Source organism: Colobus angolensis, unplaced genomic scaffold, assembly GCF_000951035.1.
Source record: "Colobus angolensis palliatus isolate OR3802 unplaced genomic scaffold, Cang.pa_1.0 Scaffold115, whole genome shotgun sequence".
NCBI lineage: Eukaryota > Metazoa > Chordata > Mammalia > Primates > Cercopithecidae > Colobus > Colobus angolensis.
Window position 1 is genome coordinate 1,316,807 of NW_012112586.1, and position 18,078 is coordinate 1,334,884.

The 18,078-nt window shown below is 50.3% G+C and overlaps 1 protein-coding gene across 1 annotated transcript in view; it reads right to left on the bottom strand.

The window, feature by feature from the left end:
• Nucleotides 1-18,078, bottom strand: part of LOC105525454 (E1A-binding protein p400) — a 117,650-nt gene that overhangs the window by 27,130 nt on the left and 72,442 nt on the right. Inside the window, exons 30-42 of the mRNA XM_011961086.1 lie at nt 13,362-13,473; nt 13,059-13,202; nt 7,546-7,704; nt 7,278-7,361; nt 6,728-6,862; nt 6,324-6,368; nt 6,086-6,239; nt 5,480-5,721; nt 5,140-5,313; nt 1,934-2,070; nt 1,742-1,798; nt 166-244; nt 1-47 (exon numbers count right to left, since the gene is read on the bottom strand). Of these exons, the coding sequence (XP_011816476.1) occupies nt 1-47; nt 166-244; nt 1,742-1,798; nt 1,934-2,070; nt 5,140-5,313; nt 5,480-5,721; nt 6,086-6,239; nt 6,324-6,368; nt 6,728-6,862; nt 7,278-7,361; nt 7,546-7,704; nt 13,059-13,202; nt 13,362-13,473 (1,569 nt within the window). The remainder of the gene's footprint in view (nt 48-165; nt 245-1,741; nt 1,799-1,933; nt 2,071-5,139; nt 5,314-5,479; nt 5,722-6,085; nt 6,240-6,323; nt 6,369-6,727; nt 6,863-7,277; nt 7,362-7,545; nt 7,705-13,058; nt 13,203-13,361; nt 13,474-18,078) is intronic.

The window sequence follows — 18,078 nt, forward strand, 5'->3', positions numbered from 1 at the left end:
GGCTGGGCCACGGCCGGCTGCTGTGCCTTCTGCTGATCAGCCAGAGCCTGAGGGGCAGGGAAGGAAGAGGAACCACTGGAGGGGCAGACCTGGCCTGCACACCCCCTGGATGAAGTCACAGCCACCACATTTTCCCACTCAAGCAGAAGGGCCCAGGGTGCTGACCTTTTTCTCTTTTGCGATTCGCTCTGCACGGAGAGACGCCACCTGGATGGGAGGCAGTGGCTTGTCATAGTTGATTCCACTGAAAGACAGATGCAAAGGTTAAAAACATACAGGCAAATTTTAAGATGGACAAGTACCAAGTACCCTAGAAACCCTGTGCTGCCAGGGGCTGGGGCAGCTCCAGCCCAGCCCACGAGACGAGGGCATAAAGCAAGGTGCCCAACGTGCCCTGCAGGAGATCGAGCCACCTGGACCTTGTCCTCGGCCTGGCGCTGAGTCCTCTTCCTTGAGGCCGAGCTCTCCCACGCTTCGGGAGAAGTATCTCTGAACACATCCCCAGGGTAACTGGTGGCAGCCCCCAAAACGCACAGCCCACCTCACGTGTCTGCACTGTACTCAGGAAAATCACTGTCTATTCATTCTGTGAGGACGCCCTCCATGAGGTAAAGGGAGGGCGGGACTGAGCCTGTCTCACTGCCCTGGGAATGCCCAGGCTCCACGCCGTGCAGGCCCGCAGCAGGTCCATAAATATTAGTTGGGTGAATTAACTCTTCATTTAATCGACAACATAAATCAAACGCCTGGTCTGAGCTCCCAGACACTAGAGTCCCAACGATCATAGTACTCACATCAGAAAACAAACAGGTAAAACGTGCAGTGGGTCTGAAGACGTATACTGACTGCTATGAAGGAAAACAGCAGGGCAGGGCTGCAATTCTCAACAGTATGCTCTGAAAACATCTCACGAGGGCGGTTAAGTGAAGGCCTGAGGCGCGGCTGCCAGCACACTCAGGGAGCACCAAGGGGCTGAAAGCCAGGGCCAGGCGACTCAGAGCAGGGGCAGGAGGGAGTCCTGGGGGCTTGAGGAGATGGGCCCTGGGCCGACTCCCTCTGACAAAGATCGCTCCACCACTGTGTGGAAAGGGAGCCACAGAACAAGGAAGCCTCCCAAATCCGCCACTGTGTGACAACAGTGCCTAAACCAGATGCACACCATTTCATCCCAGCACTTCCAACATTTATGGGAAGAGTCGGACAGTCAGAAACGCAGCAGACACCCATGTGCCTGGCACTAAGGTTCCACACTGGGGTTTTGCCATCCAATTCTTACCCCATTTACTTTCTTGCATCTACCCACTTCTCTACCCATCCATTCATCCATTCCTCTTTTCCCCTGTAGAACTTCAGGGCAAGTACACACACCCCTAAACATGATGTGTGCTTAAGATATGGCTAACAAAATCAGTGCCTGAGAGGTGGGGTGCAAGGAAGAAAGCCCCCCTTGTGGTTGGCCACGGGGCCCTGGCACACTCATCATGTCCGTCAGCGTCTTGCCCCACCGAGGGCCAGCAAGGACAATCCCCGCAACACAGAGACAGGGCAGGGGCCGCCCCATGCACACCCCAGCCCAGGGCAGGAGAAGCACCGTCTCTCCCGCAGGTTCTGCGCACTGCCATGTCCAGCTGATGCCTGAACACACCAAGTGCACAACGATTTGCTGAACTCGCTGAACTCAGATGACACTGGAATGAAATCCTTCCAAACAGTAACAAATGTGTCACGACTAGAGAAATACCTTTCTGCCAACACAGACGCGTGCTTGGGGTTCTTCTGAAAGGGATTCATGCCAAGCCTGCAGTATAGACGGTGAGACAGTATTAAATAAAGGAAATATCTGAAGAAGCATATGTTAAAAATACATCAAAACCAAGCTTCACGCAATCTACTCAGTCATAATTAACACAAAATGAGCACTCAGGAAACATACAGAGGTTTGATTGGGGGGCTCCTCTTGCCCGCAGTCATTTTCATTAAGTCAAAGTGGCTCGTGTACAGCTGGGTGTGTGTGGCATTCTCATCCTGGGCATAGATCTGGCTCGTACGGAGAGGACGGTTGTTTTTACTCTGCAACAAAATTGATGAGAGTGCATCCAAATGAGGCAGCATGGACAGACGGCTGCGCGGAACACAGGCCTCACTGGGTGGGAATCTGAGACTAAACTCCCCATGGCTGAACACAAACTTCCCTTTCCTGGGCCTTCTTTCCAAGTCCAAGCATAACCCAACAGCAGCGGCATTAAGTGGCTGTCACAACCGACTGCTATGACATGACACTCCCCAGTCCACGCTAACCCTTTCCAGGTGTTCTCTCACATAAGCCCCATAATCACCCAAAGAGGGAGAGGGAACAAAATAGGTGTGCAAAGTGCCTGAGGTCACACGGCAGGTAACCGTGTGGAGCAGGCTGTGAGCCTTCACCCGGTAACACCAAAGGGCAGTGTGGACCGCCATGGACACCACTGTCCTCTGCCCATGGTGGACAGTGAGGCTGGCGCATGCCCAACGGTGTCTCAAAGTACATTCGTGGGGGTCTTTAGCAGTGCTTATGCCTGGCAGTCCTTCCTTCATAAATTGCACAGCTAAACAACGGGCCACTCAATTGTGGGCTATTTGCTCCCAAGACATCTTAGCATCCTGCAGAATTTCAAAGCAACTCCTTATCCTGTGAAGTGAACAGCCGTCCCAGGAATGCTCTCTGTGCAAGGTTACAGAGGTAGTGACAAGTCAAGACCAGGGCTCAAGCACCTCCTTCCTTGCCCAGGGCTCTTCCCCCATGCTCCTCTAAACTCTGGTCAAAGAGAGTGTGCCAAGGCGAAAACCAAGACTCTCACATGACACAGTAGCACAGGCCCAGGTACAGGTGTGTCTGCGCATGTACAAGCATACATGTCTGTCTGCACACGTGTCCTCTACTGCTAGAGGAATGCCCTAAATTCTGAAGGCAACACTAAGGACAACCAGAACTAGAAACCAACATGCAAGGCCACAGCAGTCTTCTCCCAGAACACCGCACCACACCGGGACGCATTCTCCTCCTGTCACCCAGAACACCGCACCACACCGGGAAGCATTCTCCTCCTATCTGTCACCCTAAGAGTAAGCAAAGGGAAGGAGGGAGAAGGGGTGCATAAGAGTAAGACCAGGTCTATCACACAAGACACTAGATGGCTAGGTTGAGCCAGGCCACAGGCGGAAAGACTGTGTGTCTGGTAACAGAGCTCCTGTGCAGGCTCTAACCAGGCATGAATGCCCCGTCCCACATGGCTTGCCGGAGTCCCGCAGGCTCTGAGAGGTGGGGCTGTCCCACTCACGCACACATCTGACCACTGTCACCATCACGGGCTTCCACAGGGCGTGAGGGACACGGAGGCTCAGGATGCCCTTTAGGGAGCTCGACAAGTCACCGTGGGGTCCTCTAATGCAAAGAGTCATGGCCTCTACATACAGAATGAGAGGCCCTGGAGAAAATTCTAGGTCTCAGGTTTCTGTTGATTCCTAAAATATAGGTTAAGACTGAATCTTACTCTACGTTTCTGTGCACAGGCTCTATTACGAAGAAAACTTGCTTTTCTACGTTCAACAACAACAACAAAATGCTTTATTTTCAGACAAGTATTTTTAGAAAAATGAAGAGAGATGACTGAAAGAGTGGGTACAGAAATAAATTAAGTGTGATGTTCACATCCTGAGGATGGATCTCGCTATTATGGAGAAAATGTAATTCTCACAAATTAGAAACAAAAGTAAATATAGTAAAAGTACTGGATGCCTGCCTCTACTATATCTGCCCCACCCTGTCCCATGCAAGAAGACGTGCCCACAGCTCCTGTTTGGATGGGCTCCACGAGGTGAACTGAAAGGCAGTGGTCCCCACACACCAGCACGGCAAGTGCCCTGGAAGTGGGACAGCACATCCCCCGAGGGGTGTGGACACCGGTAACGTGGGCACAGCGGAGCATGCAGACGCTGCTGGTGTGGGGGCTCTGGATGCGGTCCTGAGGCGAGAAAGGCAGGCAAGCAGCAAGAAGGAGCCGCCTGAAGAAAGCCAGATGCACAACAGAGAGTGATTACTCAGTTCAAGGGAAGGCACGCCACACGCACACCTACATGTTACTGACCAAGCTGCCTGGACTCTTCCGGGGTCAAGCTACAAACCACACAGCTGACTTCTTACATGAAAGACCAATTATTTGACTATACTATATGTAAACAAACACTTGCAATACTTATAGTTAACCCTGAAACAGGGAAGATTACGTTTGTCAAACCATTGCAGCCAGCCAGTCATTCAGTACCGGAATAGCAGAGGTACCAGTAACAGACTTTTCTTTAAGTACGCTATGATCAAAACAAAGCGAGACAGCTTATCTTTTCACTCACCCAAAACCTTCTTGAAAATGTCTGTCTATGTATGACCAAGTATTTGGATGACACCCTCATTTAAGTATGCCATGATATCCAGTGAGAGGTCTTTTCATTCATCCAAAACCTTGTTGAAAATGTATATATATCGGCCAGGTGCAGTGGCTCACGCCTGTAATCTTTCAGCACTTTGGGAGGCCGAGGCGGGTGGATCACAAGGTCAGGAGATCAAGACCATCCTGGCCAACACGGTGAAACCCCGTCTCTACTAAAAATACAAAAAATTAGCCGGGTCTGGTGGCGGGAGCCTGTAGTCCCAGCTACTCGGGAGGCTGAGGCAGGAGAATGGTGTGAACCTGGGAGGTGGAGTTTGCAGTGAGCTGAGATCGTGCCACTGCACTCTAGCCTGGGTTACAAAGCGAAAATGTATACATATATATACGGCCAAGTATTCGGATGACACCCACACTATCTTAGAAATGACAATGGCAGTGCAAATGTTGGTATCAGATAAAACCTCAGGTATGAGGCCTGCTGCCAACACCAAGCACAGTGTGAACACCTCCATCACTGCTCATGCCGTAGGCGAGGCACAGTGCAGGAAGCTGACCTCGCTGGGTCCACCAGGAGCCCAAGGAGATGGACTTCACCGCAGACCCACAGGGATGAAGGAGCCCAGTCAGTGAACAGCAGAACTGGAGCCGATACTGCAGGCCACAGCCACCACACCTGCCTGTGTTCTCCTTGGAGGACAAACAAGACCGTGCTTACCTTCCCCTCCTCTCGTGGAATGATGACGTTCTCGTAGCGATTCCGGCACTGTTTGGAAGAGCGGTAGATTCGGCTACAGGAGTTAACGACGTCACTGACAAGATCCCAATTAGGTGTGTGAGCAGGTGACACGATTGTGAGGTTCAAAGGCAGCTCCAGTAACTGCTTTACAGCCTAGAGAACGAGGTTTCGGGTAAAACAGGCGAATACACTCTAAGACAGAAGGTCTTCCCTCCTGCCAAAGACTCCTCGCAAAGTGATCACAGTGAGCTGGAAGCACAGATGTGAGGGAGAAAAATGACCACACGTGACCGCTGGCACAAAGACCACGCCCACCTACCTGCAGCAGCGCCCAGTCCTCACTGATGAGCCACTCGGGGTTGTCTTGACCAGGCTCGGCTGTGGGTTTGGCAAAAGTTGGCAGGGGCTTGGCGAATGGCACCTGCTGCTTCAGCAGAATATTCTTCTTCTGCTCCTTGCCCTCTCTGCGAATTTTCAGGAGGCCTGGTGTCGCTCGGTCAAACAGGGACCGAGGAGGGACGACTGCCTCCCCGTGACGCTGCTTCTTCTTCCTGCCTGCAGCTGAACAGAGGGGCTGTCTTCAGCAAGACAGTAAACCAGGAGATTCCACATTGGCAGGCAAAAGACAATGGAAACAGGTTGGGCAAGTCTGGAGGTGCCTGGGCAAAGAGGCCGCAGAAAGCACCTGCCAAAGACAGACCTGCTCTCAGGTCTTCACGGTCAATTAGAAGGAAACACGAAGGTTTCCTCATTGGAAACAACAGAACTTGTGCACAGGGCCTGAGAGGCAGTGGACGGGCGTGTGAGCACTCGCCCTGCAGCAGACAGGCAGACAGCAGACAGCAGACAGCAGAAAGCGTCTGACATGCAGGGACTCTGCAGGCCAGGGCCCGCCTAGGTCACGCGATGCCCTCGGGATGCGTACCTGAGGGGTCTGTTTTGTGTCGCTTCCGCTCCTTCCTCACATACACGGGGGGCAGCTTAGCCTCCGGGATGGGAGTGGCTTCATACATGAGACACATGACCGAGTCGAGATAGATGTCACTGTCGTCCTGTGGCGGGGTGGGCGGGGTCCAGAGCTGCACGGAGAAGGGAGGGCCCATGAGATGTGGAACTCACAGGAAGCTGCCCGCACAGACCCAAAGGGAGAGGGCAGCACTCACCGGCATGACTTCTGCCTGCCCATCGACATCTTCGTAGACATACTCCTGTAGGGAACACGGCACGCTCTAATTTCTACCAAGTCTCAGTGTCATGCTGTAAGCCACAAATCATGTACCTTCATACTTATTAAGTCTTCCAAATAAGTCTGATCGACATGACTATTTATAACAAGACTTATAAATGCTTTACTCAGAGCTGGTCAATATCTAACTGCAATCTCCAAGTGTCAATTTTTAAGAAAACGGTGTTTTTAGAACATGAGTGAGGTTGTTTTGACATGAGAAGTAACAATTCCTGGGCATTTTCTCATGTCAATGTACACAGACTTTGAACAGCCAAACATGGCTGAACAAGTGCCCCTCAGCAGGGGGGCAAGAGGGCAGGAGGGCCCCGGGCCAGGTACCATGCTGTAGGCATCCTCTCGGGTGTAGGTCAGCAGCTCCGCCTCCTCCTGCTCCAGCCGCAGCCGGGCCTCCCTCTCCTGCAGGGTCTTCAGGTTCCAGAACTCCCACGCCCTCACTGCAGTCATCACTGCGTCCTGATGGGGAGAGCAGCAGGAACTTTCAGGATCAGGAACGCAGCTCAGAGCAGCCCCCGAGTCCCCGCTCCAGGTCTCCCTGCTGTCTCAGAGCCACATGTTCTCTATACACACCGACCCACAACGTGTCACCCTGCAAGCAGCAGCCTGCTGCAAATCAAATCAAAGATATTGAGGGGAGAACAAGCCCCATGATCCCTATGGGGGGAACCAAGCTCCACGGTCCCTACGAGGGGTGAACAAGCCCCATGGTCCCTACGGGCTTCTCGAGACTCTCTTCATTTTAAGTTCGTTTCCAAACTTGTAGGTTTTGGCTTTTGTGACTTTAATTTAATGAAGTCACATTTACTTTAAATCAAACTTAACTCTGAAAATATTGCGATTTTTTTCACTGACCAAAAGTTGACTCTCTTACCTCACTGTCTCTCGCTTTTTCTTGCTCAGTGGAAGCATGGAATAATTCCAGGTAATTTAAAGCGTATTTTTCAATTGGTGTAAGCTGTTCCAAAAGTATATTTTTTGAATAGGGTTAATAGCAAGTTAATAAAAGTCAAATTCCGTATACAACCCATTCACCAACATTTGAATCAAAAAAGTGATTTTTTCTTGCAGTAAACAATAAATATTTTATAGAACGGTCAAATTTTTAAAGTATGTAGTTGTAAAGGAAAACATGCCCAAACCTGCTCCATGAAGTCAGCTAGTTCCTCTAATTGGGACGGCTCTTCATCACATGGCATGTTCTCAGAGTCTGAGGACAGAGCATCAGTGTGTGGTCCCGGCACCCCCTCCTCTGCGGACTTCTGGGCATCCTCCTCCAGATACTCAATACTCTTGAGGGCCTGAGGAAAGTCTATGTTTAGATTGCCTTGACAGACTTTTTAAATGAGGGTAGTTTGAAAAAGAGCCGTCCTATGTAAAGTTAACGGAGATGCCTACACTGTAATCACCCACTCTCTATAAAGGCAACCACTCCTTCCCTGAGGTCCTCTTACAGGTGAAAATGATAACACACTTAGAGAATACAGAAAATGAGCGGGAAATCTCCTGGGCCTTGCTAACCTTACTATTGAGTTGGACAGGCAGGCCCCATGGAAGAGCTGAGCACTGACGCAGGCAAAGCGTGCCAGGGCACCCAGGGCCAGGGAAGCTCCGAGAACAAGAAAGGCCCAGGAGGCTCCATCTCAGACCTGATGCACACCACTGCCCTCAGCTGACAGACACAGCAGGACAGAGGCTTCTGTCCAGGAAACAGACAGCAGACGGACAGCCCAACGTATGGCAGCAGGAGCAAGTCCACCACGAAATGTAGCATTGATGACTATAAACATACAAGACAGCTTTATCACAGTGCAAGACACGCAAGTTAGAATGAGGAGACGCCACTGTTCAGCTGCAGAAACAGCTAGGAACACACGTCTGATAGTTACCTGCAGATGTGGGCAAAAGACATCTGACGTGGAGGTATGGATTTTAGTTAGAAGATACAAATTAAAAACTGATACAATCTGTTTCCAGGGCAATCTGGTAAAACCTGCAAAGTTATATAACACCACTTCGACACTATACACAGAACTTATTGCCAGATAGCTGGTGCACCTAAGTAGCAAACATCAAACAACGCAACATGTAGAAGAAAAGAGAGGACGCACAGCAACCTTCAGGTGGGCAGAGAATCTCCTCAGCAGAGCACAAAAAGCGCCCACTATAAGACAGCAGACGTGGCCCCTGGATGGTGTCAGAACTCGAACTTCTGCTCCTCAATATATAGCGTTCAGAAAGGCAAGCCACAGAATGGGAAAGATATGTCACGTGTATCAAACAAAGGCCTTTTATCTGGGATACATCAAGAACTCCAACAAGTCATTAAGAAACAGAGAGAAATGGCCAGGCGTGGTGGCTCACGCCTGTAATCACAGCACTTTGGGAGGTCGAGGCAGGTGGATCACCTGAGGTCAGAGGTTCAAGACCAGTCTTGCCAACATGGAGAAACCCCATCTCTACTAAAAATATAAAAATTAGCCAGGCGTGGTGCATGCACCTGTAATCCCAGCTACTTGGGAGGCTGAGCTGGAGAATCACTTCAACCTGGGAGGTAGAGGTTGCAGCGAGCCAAGATCATACCACTGCACTGCAGCCTGGATGATGAGTGGGACTCCGTTTAAAAAAAAAAAAAAAAAAAAAACCCAATAAAAAAATTGGGAAAAGCCTTGGCATTTCTTTAAAAAGTACTCAAACCGCCAGTAAATATATGAAGAGGCACTCAGACTCATCAATCAACAGCAAAACTACAAACTAAACCACAATGAGACTATCCCACGTTCCGCCCTGCAGCTACAGTGACAGGACCAGCAATTTTGCCTCCACACCACCACCCAGAACAACCCCATGGCGGGAGCATCCCCGGCGCAGCCACAGCATCTCCTGAAGTCAAACGTATGCAGCCTGAATTGCACATGCGTGCTTACCAAAGACAAGAATAGAAACATCCACAGGAGCACAATTCAAATTAACCACTCCATCACATCCACGAGCCGCAGATCTGATCAACTGCGGTATATTCAGACAGAACTCTACACAGCAATGAGAATGAGTTACCGACTGCCGCGCACAAGAAGGCAGACCCGAAGGAAGAGCGCCCCATGTATAGAAAGTGCAGAGGCAGGGAATGCTGTCAGAATTCACAAGAGGCAGCACCGATGGGGGACCGGCCTTCTGAGGAGCCAGCCGCATCCTCCTCCTCCACCAGATGCTAGCTACTAGGTGCTTCTACTGACGGAACATTTCTCCACCTGGAATCTTTGTGATGCGTACACTTGCTGTATGTTTTTGTATGTCAACAAGGACTTTTCTTAAAACCATTTTTCAGGCACAAATCCTCTGATGAGCGTTGCCAATGATAGAAGAATCCTACAGCCACAGCCCTGTGCAGCAGGTACGAGCACATCACGCTAACGTGGATCTGCCTCCGCTGGCAAAAGGTCAAGGCTAACCTACCTTTCTGTTCCCAGGGGCTGGTCAAGCCAGTGAGGAGCAGCCACCCTCCTCACACACCCACTGCAGGGAGTCCTGCTGGCTCTACCCTCCAAAGACCCCCCTGCTGCCCCGGCAGGTCCCCCAGCTTTCCTCACCAGCCTTGCTCACCAGTGTTACTGCTCTGGGACTCTTAACTGGGCCCCAGGATGCCCCTGCCTTGCTACAACTGAGTCTCAACAAAGGAGTCAGAGCGACTCTCTTAGGTCATGCCAGACCCTGCACCACAGCTTGACTCAAACCCTTCCAAGGGCTCCCTGCAGTCAGGCCCCACCTGGTCACACCCTCCCCACCCCTTCAGCCACACTGACCTGTCTACTGTGGTGACCACAACATTCTCCCCTGGACTCAGCATTTCACAACTTCTCATGTGAACAAATTACATATGCTTTACTCACTAGGTTTGGTTTCTGCCTCTCTCCTTACTAGAATATAAGCTTCATGAAAGGTGAAATTCTTGTCTTTTTTTCGATCCTGTATCCCCACTGCTTACAACAGTGCCTGACACACAGTAAAACAATCAACAAGTATGTTTCCGAAGAATCTATGTGTTGAAATACTATGCTGCTGGGAAACAACAGAGCCAACATGGAAAATCCCGGACTTCTGATGGACACTTGGGTGGATTCCGTGTCCTGGCTGCTGGGACGGTGCTGCGATGAACACGAGGGTGCAGACCCCTCTTCTACGCGCTAATTTCAACTCTTTGGATAGACACCCAGCAGTGGGATTGCTGGATCCTGTGGAAGCTCTATTTCTACATTTTGGAGGAAGCTCCCTGCCGTCTCCCATGGTGGCTGTGCCAATGACGTTCCCAGGAACAGAGTGCAACAGGTCCCTTTCCTCCGTGTCCTCACCAACACTCGCTATCTTTTGCGTTTTGATGACAGTCATCCTAACAGGTGCCAGTTGGTACCTCATGTGGTTTTTATTTGATTTTCCTGATGATTAGTGATGCTGGACATTATTTCGTCTACACATCGGCCACTTACATGTTTTCCTTTGAGACACACAGAGTCAGGTCCTTTGCATATTTTGTCTTTGAGACAGGGTCACTCTGTCACCCAGGTTGGAGTGTAGTGGCACGATCACAGCTCACAGTAGCCTCAATCTCTTGGGCTTAAGAGATCCTCCCGCCTCAGCCACCCCAGTAGCTGGGACTACAGGTGCTCACCACCACACTCATAGTTTTTAAAATCCTTCTTGTAGAGATGGGGTCCCACTATAATGCCCATGCCAGTCTTGAACTTCTGGCCTCAAGCCCTCCTCTAGCCTCAGCTTCCCAAAGTGCTGGGATTACAGGCCTGAGCCACCGCGCCTGGCCCCAGCTCTGATTTTGTGTTGTTTTTCTTTTTCAACTTCATGCATGTATTACCTCCTTAAAACAGAATGAAGTTGATCCACACCTCCTGATAGGTAACGATCTGTAAGGTAGTTCTGTGTAAGGAAATGACACCCGATAGGTAACGATCTGTAAGGTAGTTCTGTGTAAGGAAATGACACCCGATAGGTAACGATCTGTAAGGTAGTTCTGTGTAAGGAAATGACACCCGATAGGTAACGATCTGTAAGGTAGTTCTGTGTAAGGAAATGACACCCGATAGGTAACGATCTGTAAGGTAGTTCTGTGTAAGGAAATGACACACAGACGGTTTCCAGAAGAATGTGAGAAATGGGTGGTGGGGGTGGGGAGCAGGGCAGGAGACTGGCTTTTCATTATCAATTCTCAAAGGTTTGGGTCATAGGTGGATCCCTCAGGAACAGACATGCTCTGGGGTTGGGGGAATGGGTCTCGCCCTGTTTCTCCTGTGAGGGTCAGTCTATTAAAGGGAGCCTGCTGTCTGCCCCTCGCTCCCTCTCGTGCTGCGTGGCCTGCACATGCAGCTCCCCCTCCCCCTTCTGCCACCATGGAAGCTGTCTGAGGCCCTCACCAGGCAGATGCTCAATCCTGAACTCTGCTGCCATGAGAATCATGAGTGAAATAAACTCCTTTTTAAAATAAATCACCCAGTCTCAGGTATTCCTTTACAGCAACACAAACGGACTAAGACAGTCATACCCCAAGTATTTCTTACTTATTTGGTAACTGAGTAATGTTTAGAAATGGAAGAGGAGACAGCATCAGAGTTGGTGAGAACAGGCTGAGTACAGGCAAGGAGGGGGCTGACACCATGAGGCTGGGGAGGCTCAATCTCGCGTGTCGAGGGACAGGTGCTGAGAGGCTGTGCAGTGTGCCCGGCCTGGTCTTTAACACTTTCACAGAAAAGAAAAACGTAAAGAAAAGCCCATGCAGTCATGAGCTGTAGTCAAACAGGGCAGGAAAAAAGATGCACAGGGATATCAAATCCTTCCAAGGTAAGAGGCATACAAACGGGGGCCCCAGAACAAGCTCTGGAGGAGTGGCAGGGCCACATGAAGGAGGAGAGGACTCAGAGAACAAAGGCAGCTAAAAGCCTCCATCTCCAGGACGTGAGGCTGTAGGGCTTTGGCAGGCAGCCATGGGGACGGGGAGGGAACAGCGGCCCCGTGAAAGGTATGTGATGTGTCCACACAGCAGCACCCTCAAAAGGGAAAAAGATCAAAGGACCCAAACATGCCCTCTATCTTCTAGTACCCACGCCAAAACAGTAAAATACTGACATAACCCGACAGCCAAAATATTGTCACTTCAACAGGCAGTCAACATTCAAAAGTACCAACGTGACAGTCTGTGTTCCTTCTTACACTCAGTCTTCACAATCAACCGGCACCTTACACTTAGCACCTGAGTGCAGGCTGGTGGCTGCTCTGCTCAGGGAGAAGCCAACACAGCCAGCTGGAGGGGAGCAGGGGCAGTGCTGGTAGAGCCTCCAGAGGAGGCAGGAATAGATTTCCATGGGAGGGGAAGGAGCTGAGACTGTGGGAAAGTGCGGATGAAGACGGCAGCAACTGCTTCAGTGACAGGCCTGTGGTCCGACCTTCGCCCCATTTCCCTCACTTGTATCTGCAATTCAAAATCCCCATGACGGAAAGAAGGGAGTGGGGAGGCTCCAAAAGCAGGGATGGGAAGAGGGCTTCAGGCCAGGGAAGAGTGGGGCCTGAGCACTCAGAGCCCCAGGGGAGGGTGCAGTGTTCTGGCGGCTCCCACCATGCGACTCTCCAGCCAGATTCAGTGTATTCTCACCTCTATGAAAGGTCTCGCAATTTTGGGTGCAATGGTTTCCGTGACAGAAGGTTCCTGAGAAAGCACCACAAACTCCTCAGCTTTGACCGGGAAGCCAGCATCATCCATGGGAGAATAAACCTCAAACAGCTCCTGGATGGTTCGCTGAACACAGAGACATGTGTTACTCCCCAGTACAAGGTCCAAGTGTGCATCTGACCTGAGCTGGAGACCTAAGCCCCTCGCTGGTGTGACTAACACCAGGCCATTCCATGCGCCACACAGCGGGCCTCACCTCAAGGACTCTCATCGAATAAGGAGTACCTGAGTTAAGAATGCCATGGAGTAGTCATTTCCCTGAGCAGCCACTTCTCGGATCAAATCTTTAGTTCCATTTTTCAACAATTTCTCTTCAATGGAATTGCCACTCACAAGCCTGTAAACGAAAGATATCAGATGCTAGGTCGGTCACCTGGAAATGCAGTGACAACAGGCTGGCCACAGTATGCAGATGGTGATCAGCGAGTCCACGCCCTCATCCAGGTCTACCCCTATTTGGAACATGCCTTCGTGGGGCCCCAAAGGCCGCTGTCAGCCAGCCCCTCCAATCTTAGCTCTCCCGCCTTCCAGACAGCTGACAGGAGGCCCCTCCAGAAGACTCTTCGCTGTCCCACCTCATCCTTCTACATGTCATCCCGTTTTTCTCCCACCAGTCTCAACTTGGAAATGTCCCCCCCGGTCCTTCCAGGTGTACCTCCAGCATCTATCTTCTCTGAAACTTCACTGAGCCCAACAGGCAGAACTGATAATTTCACAGACTTGCTTGTTAACCCTCATGAGACATCTCATTCTCACGTAATTATGGACTTTTTTTTTTTTTTTTGAGGTGGAGGCGGAGTCTCGCTCTGTCGCCCGGACTGGAGTGCAGTGGCCGGATCTCAGCTCACTGCAAGCTCCGCCTCCCGGGTTTACCATTCTCCTGCCTCAGCCTCCGGAGTAGCTGGGACTACAGGCGCCCGCCACCTCGCCTGGCTAGTTTTTGTATTTTTAGTAGAGACGGGGTTTCACCATGTTAGCCAGGATGGTCTCGATCTCCTGACCTCGTGATCCGCCCGTCTCGGCCTCCCAAAGTGCTGGGATTACAGGCTTGAGCCACCGCGCCCGGCCAATTATGGACATTTTCATCTTTTTAACCCCTGTACACTACCAGACCCACAATAGGTGCTCAATTAAGACTATGATTTGTAGATGTGACCCCACTGGACAGACAGACCCCCAGTGCAGGGACACATGGCTTCCTTAAGATTGTATCACTGGGGACACAGAACAAACCACACAGTCTATTGCCTTCCCATGAGGCTCATCTGCCTGTAAAATGCTAAATGCTAACCCCCCAAAATGCTCACATTAAACAATTTTAACACCATGATTTTCTTTTTTTCTTTTTTTTTTTGAGACAGAGTCTCGCTCTGTCGCCCGGGCTGGAGTGCAGTGGCCGGATCTCAGCTCACTGCAAGCTCCGCCTCCCGGGTTTACCATTCTCCTGCCTCAGCCTCCGGAGTAGCTGGGACTACAGGCGCCCGCCACCTCGCCCGGCTAGTTTTTGTATTTTTAGTAGAGACGGGGTTTCGTCATGTTAGCCAGGATGGTCTCGATCTCCTGACCTCGTGATCCGCCCGTCTTGGCCTCCCAAAGTGCTGGGATTACAGGCTTGAGCCACCGCGCCCGGCCAACAGCATGATTTTCACAGAGATGAAAACAAATTTTTTTTCAGAAAATTCCAAATTAAAAGGATCCTAAATATTAAAGAAAAACAATCACAGGGAACAGAACGGAAAGTGAAGACGTGAACCCAGACACAAACAAAGGAACTAAATACGTAATAAAGGGAAATAGCAACATGAAAGACGGACGGACAACTTCATCAACAGCAAACCACCACCTAGGACGACTTTCATGGCCTTTAAATGAAAATCTACTCTTTCTTGATTATACTACTACATGCTCATCATAAATTATTTGATTACATAAAAGTATAAGAAACAAAACAAAACAAAAAATCACCTGGATTCCAATCACCCTGAGAACCATTAAAAAAGGTAGGGATGGCATTTCCACCCACCTTAGTTCACAAGAAGGTGCCGCTGCCTATGTGTGACGGTGTGCACTTTCACGGGCACACTTTTCCTAACAGGTGTACTTCATGGCTGCTTCAGGGACGGTGGCCTGCCTCTCCTGCCCTCTACCCCCGCAGCCACGTCAGTGTGAACCTGGGTGGGTGGGTGCTTCCACGACATTCCGTGTGAACCTGGGTGCGAGCTTCCACGAAGTTCTGTTTCAACCTGGGTGCGAGCTTCCACAATGCTCCGTGTGAACCTGGGCGTATCGTTCCACGATGCTCCGGGTGAACCTGGGCGTATCGTTCCACGATGCTCCGGGTGAACCTGGGTGTGTCCTTCCATGATGTTTCGTGTACTGTCACCTCACGCACAACCGTGTGGGGAAAACGTCTGCCTCATTTCCTACTTCTCTGCGTTCTGCTATCCTCGCTAAGCAGTGTATTACAGAAATCCCTCGACATGAGCTCATTTTCCACCTGGCTGCTCAATACAGTGGATGGCTGTGCCCCAGTGACTGCTTTGTGCCACGTGACAAAGCTGCAACACACATCCTTAGATAGCAATCCCACGTCCCCATCAACATGAGGACGTCCCCTTTTCTAGTGCCAGGCTGAGCAGGCTCGTTCCCTTAGGGTCTCACCTGTCCGGGGCATGAGAAGAGAGATCTCATCGTGCATTAAACTGGTCCTTCCTTCTCCAGACCAGTGAGCTGGAGCGGCCTCTCATACTTTTTGGCCAATTGGGATGGACTGTTGATATTCACAGGCCCTTCCTTTTTAAAAGTAAGGCGGGGGGGTCTTTATATATCTTCTCGATTTTTAAGAGCTATTTAACCCTTTACTTACACTGAGAATGGCAAATCATCTCCCTGCTCTATCACCCGCCTGCCCACTGCACTCACCGTACATGTACAACACTCAGCTTCCTGTCATCTCCCCGCTCATCACCTGCCTGCCCACTGGGCTCACCGTATCTGTACAACGCTCGGCTTCCTGTCTCACTGCAGCCGTGTGCCTGTCTCCCATGACTTCGGGGTCTGTGTGGGTCAGGCAGTCCCTTCCAGCTCACGGCCACAGGCACCGTCTCTTCAAGAGTGTTCTAATACTGCTGCTCCACTGAAAACATTCAAGCCCTTCATCCCTCTGGACTCCGCTCTGGTCAGGCGTGGGAGCAGCACTCCAAGCCCGTCCTCTTACTCGTGGAGCGCAAGGTGTGCAGCACATTCATGACAGAAAGGCCCTCCAGTTACTGTGACAGCCAACCTCTGTTAACATGCAAAATCCCCACGGATGCCAGGCTATCTGCCCTGACACCAACAGCACCCTTATGCGGTTTGGGGGTCCCCATGGCTCATAGTGGGGCACACTCCCACCTGCAACACTGAGCATCATGATGGCGGCCTTCATCAGGATGTCCGCACCGCAAGCACACTGGCACCACCTTACCCAGCCATGTGTGTGCACGCATACAATCTTCACACCCATGAGAAGCGTTTTCACAAAAATAATATTAAATTTTAGTATTACTTTGGAGAAACTTCACAAGTTCATGAACGAAGTCTACCCACTCAAGAACAAAGTGTGTCTTCACACTTGGCACAGCTCATCCTGCATCTTTCAAGGTCACCTCATGCCACACTTCAGATGCCCTGTTCCTGCACCACTAAGGCCATGCCTGAGACTTTATTGCTACTGAGAATAAAACACTTTTCCAATTTCTAGCTAGTAATTGCTGAAGGGCCAACAATGCAGAATGGATTCCACACTAAGCCCTTATCCATTCAACATAAACCATGCACCAAACTTATATTCATCACCATGGAAACGTATGTATAATGTACTGTTAAAAAACAAAAAAGTTTACAAAATAAGACATAGTGTGAGCCTTCTTAAAGAATCAGAAACATGTCTGGAAAGATGTGCAGCTAAATATTAATAATTGCTGCCTCTATAGGATCCTTGTTTTTCTTTACAGGCTTTCCTTTTTTTCCTCGAGGAACAAGTAAAGCATTTATAGCAAGAAAAATAATAAACAATTTAAATGCAGCATTTGAATTACTATGACACCAACTGTCTTGTTAAAAAACAAATGGCAGGCTGGGTGCAGTGACTCACGCCTGTAATCCCAGCACTTTGGGAGGCTGAGGCGGGATGACTGCTTGAGTCCAGGAGTTTCGGACCAGCCTGGGCAACATAGTGAAACCCCGTCTGTACAAAAAATACAAACATTAGCCAGGCATGGTGCTGTACACCTGTAGCCCCAGCCACCCGGGAGGCTGAGCTGGGAGGATCACTTAGCCTAGGTGATAGAGGCATCAGTGAGCCAAGATCATGCCACTGCACTCCAGCCTAGGCAACAGACCCTGTCTCCAAAAAAAAAAAAAACAAAAAAGAGGTTAAAGCACACTTGGGGTTGTAGTTGCAGGGTCAGCTACTACCTAGGAGACCTCATGCAGGGACCATACTCGTCTAGTCTCAGGTTCCCTACTGGGAATTGACACGTCACTATGAAAAGCGAGCCCAGGCTGCACTCGGTACACAACCAGGCACAAAATAGGCAAAAGAAGTAAATATCCTATTACACTGTAACAGCAAGCACTTAGAAATTTAAAAATAGAGAGTCATCTTTCTCCACGTCTCCCAATTGTGTTTTGACAGTTACAGTTTTTATCTTTAAAGCTAAAAATAGGCTGGGTGCGGTGGCTCATGCCTATATCCCAGCACTTTGGGAGGCCAAGGCGGGCGATCACCTGAGGTTGGGAGTTCCAAGATCAGCCCGGCCAACATGGTGAAAACCCATTTCTACCAAAAATACAAAATCTAGCAGGGCGTGGTGGCGCACACCTGTAACCCCAGCTACTCGGGGGGCTGAGGCAGAAGAATCACTTGAACCCAGGAGGCGGAGGGTGCAGTGAGCCGAGA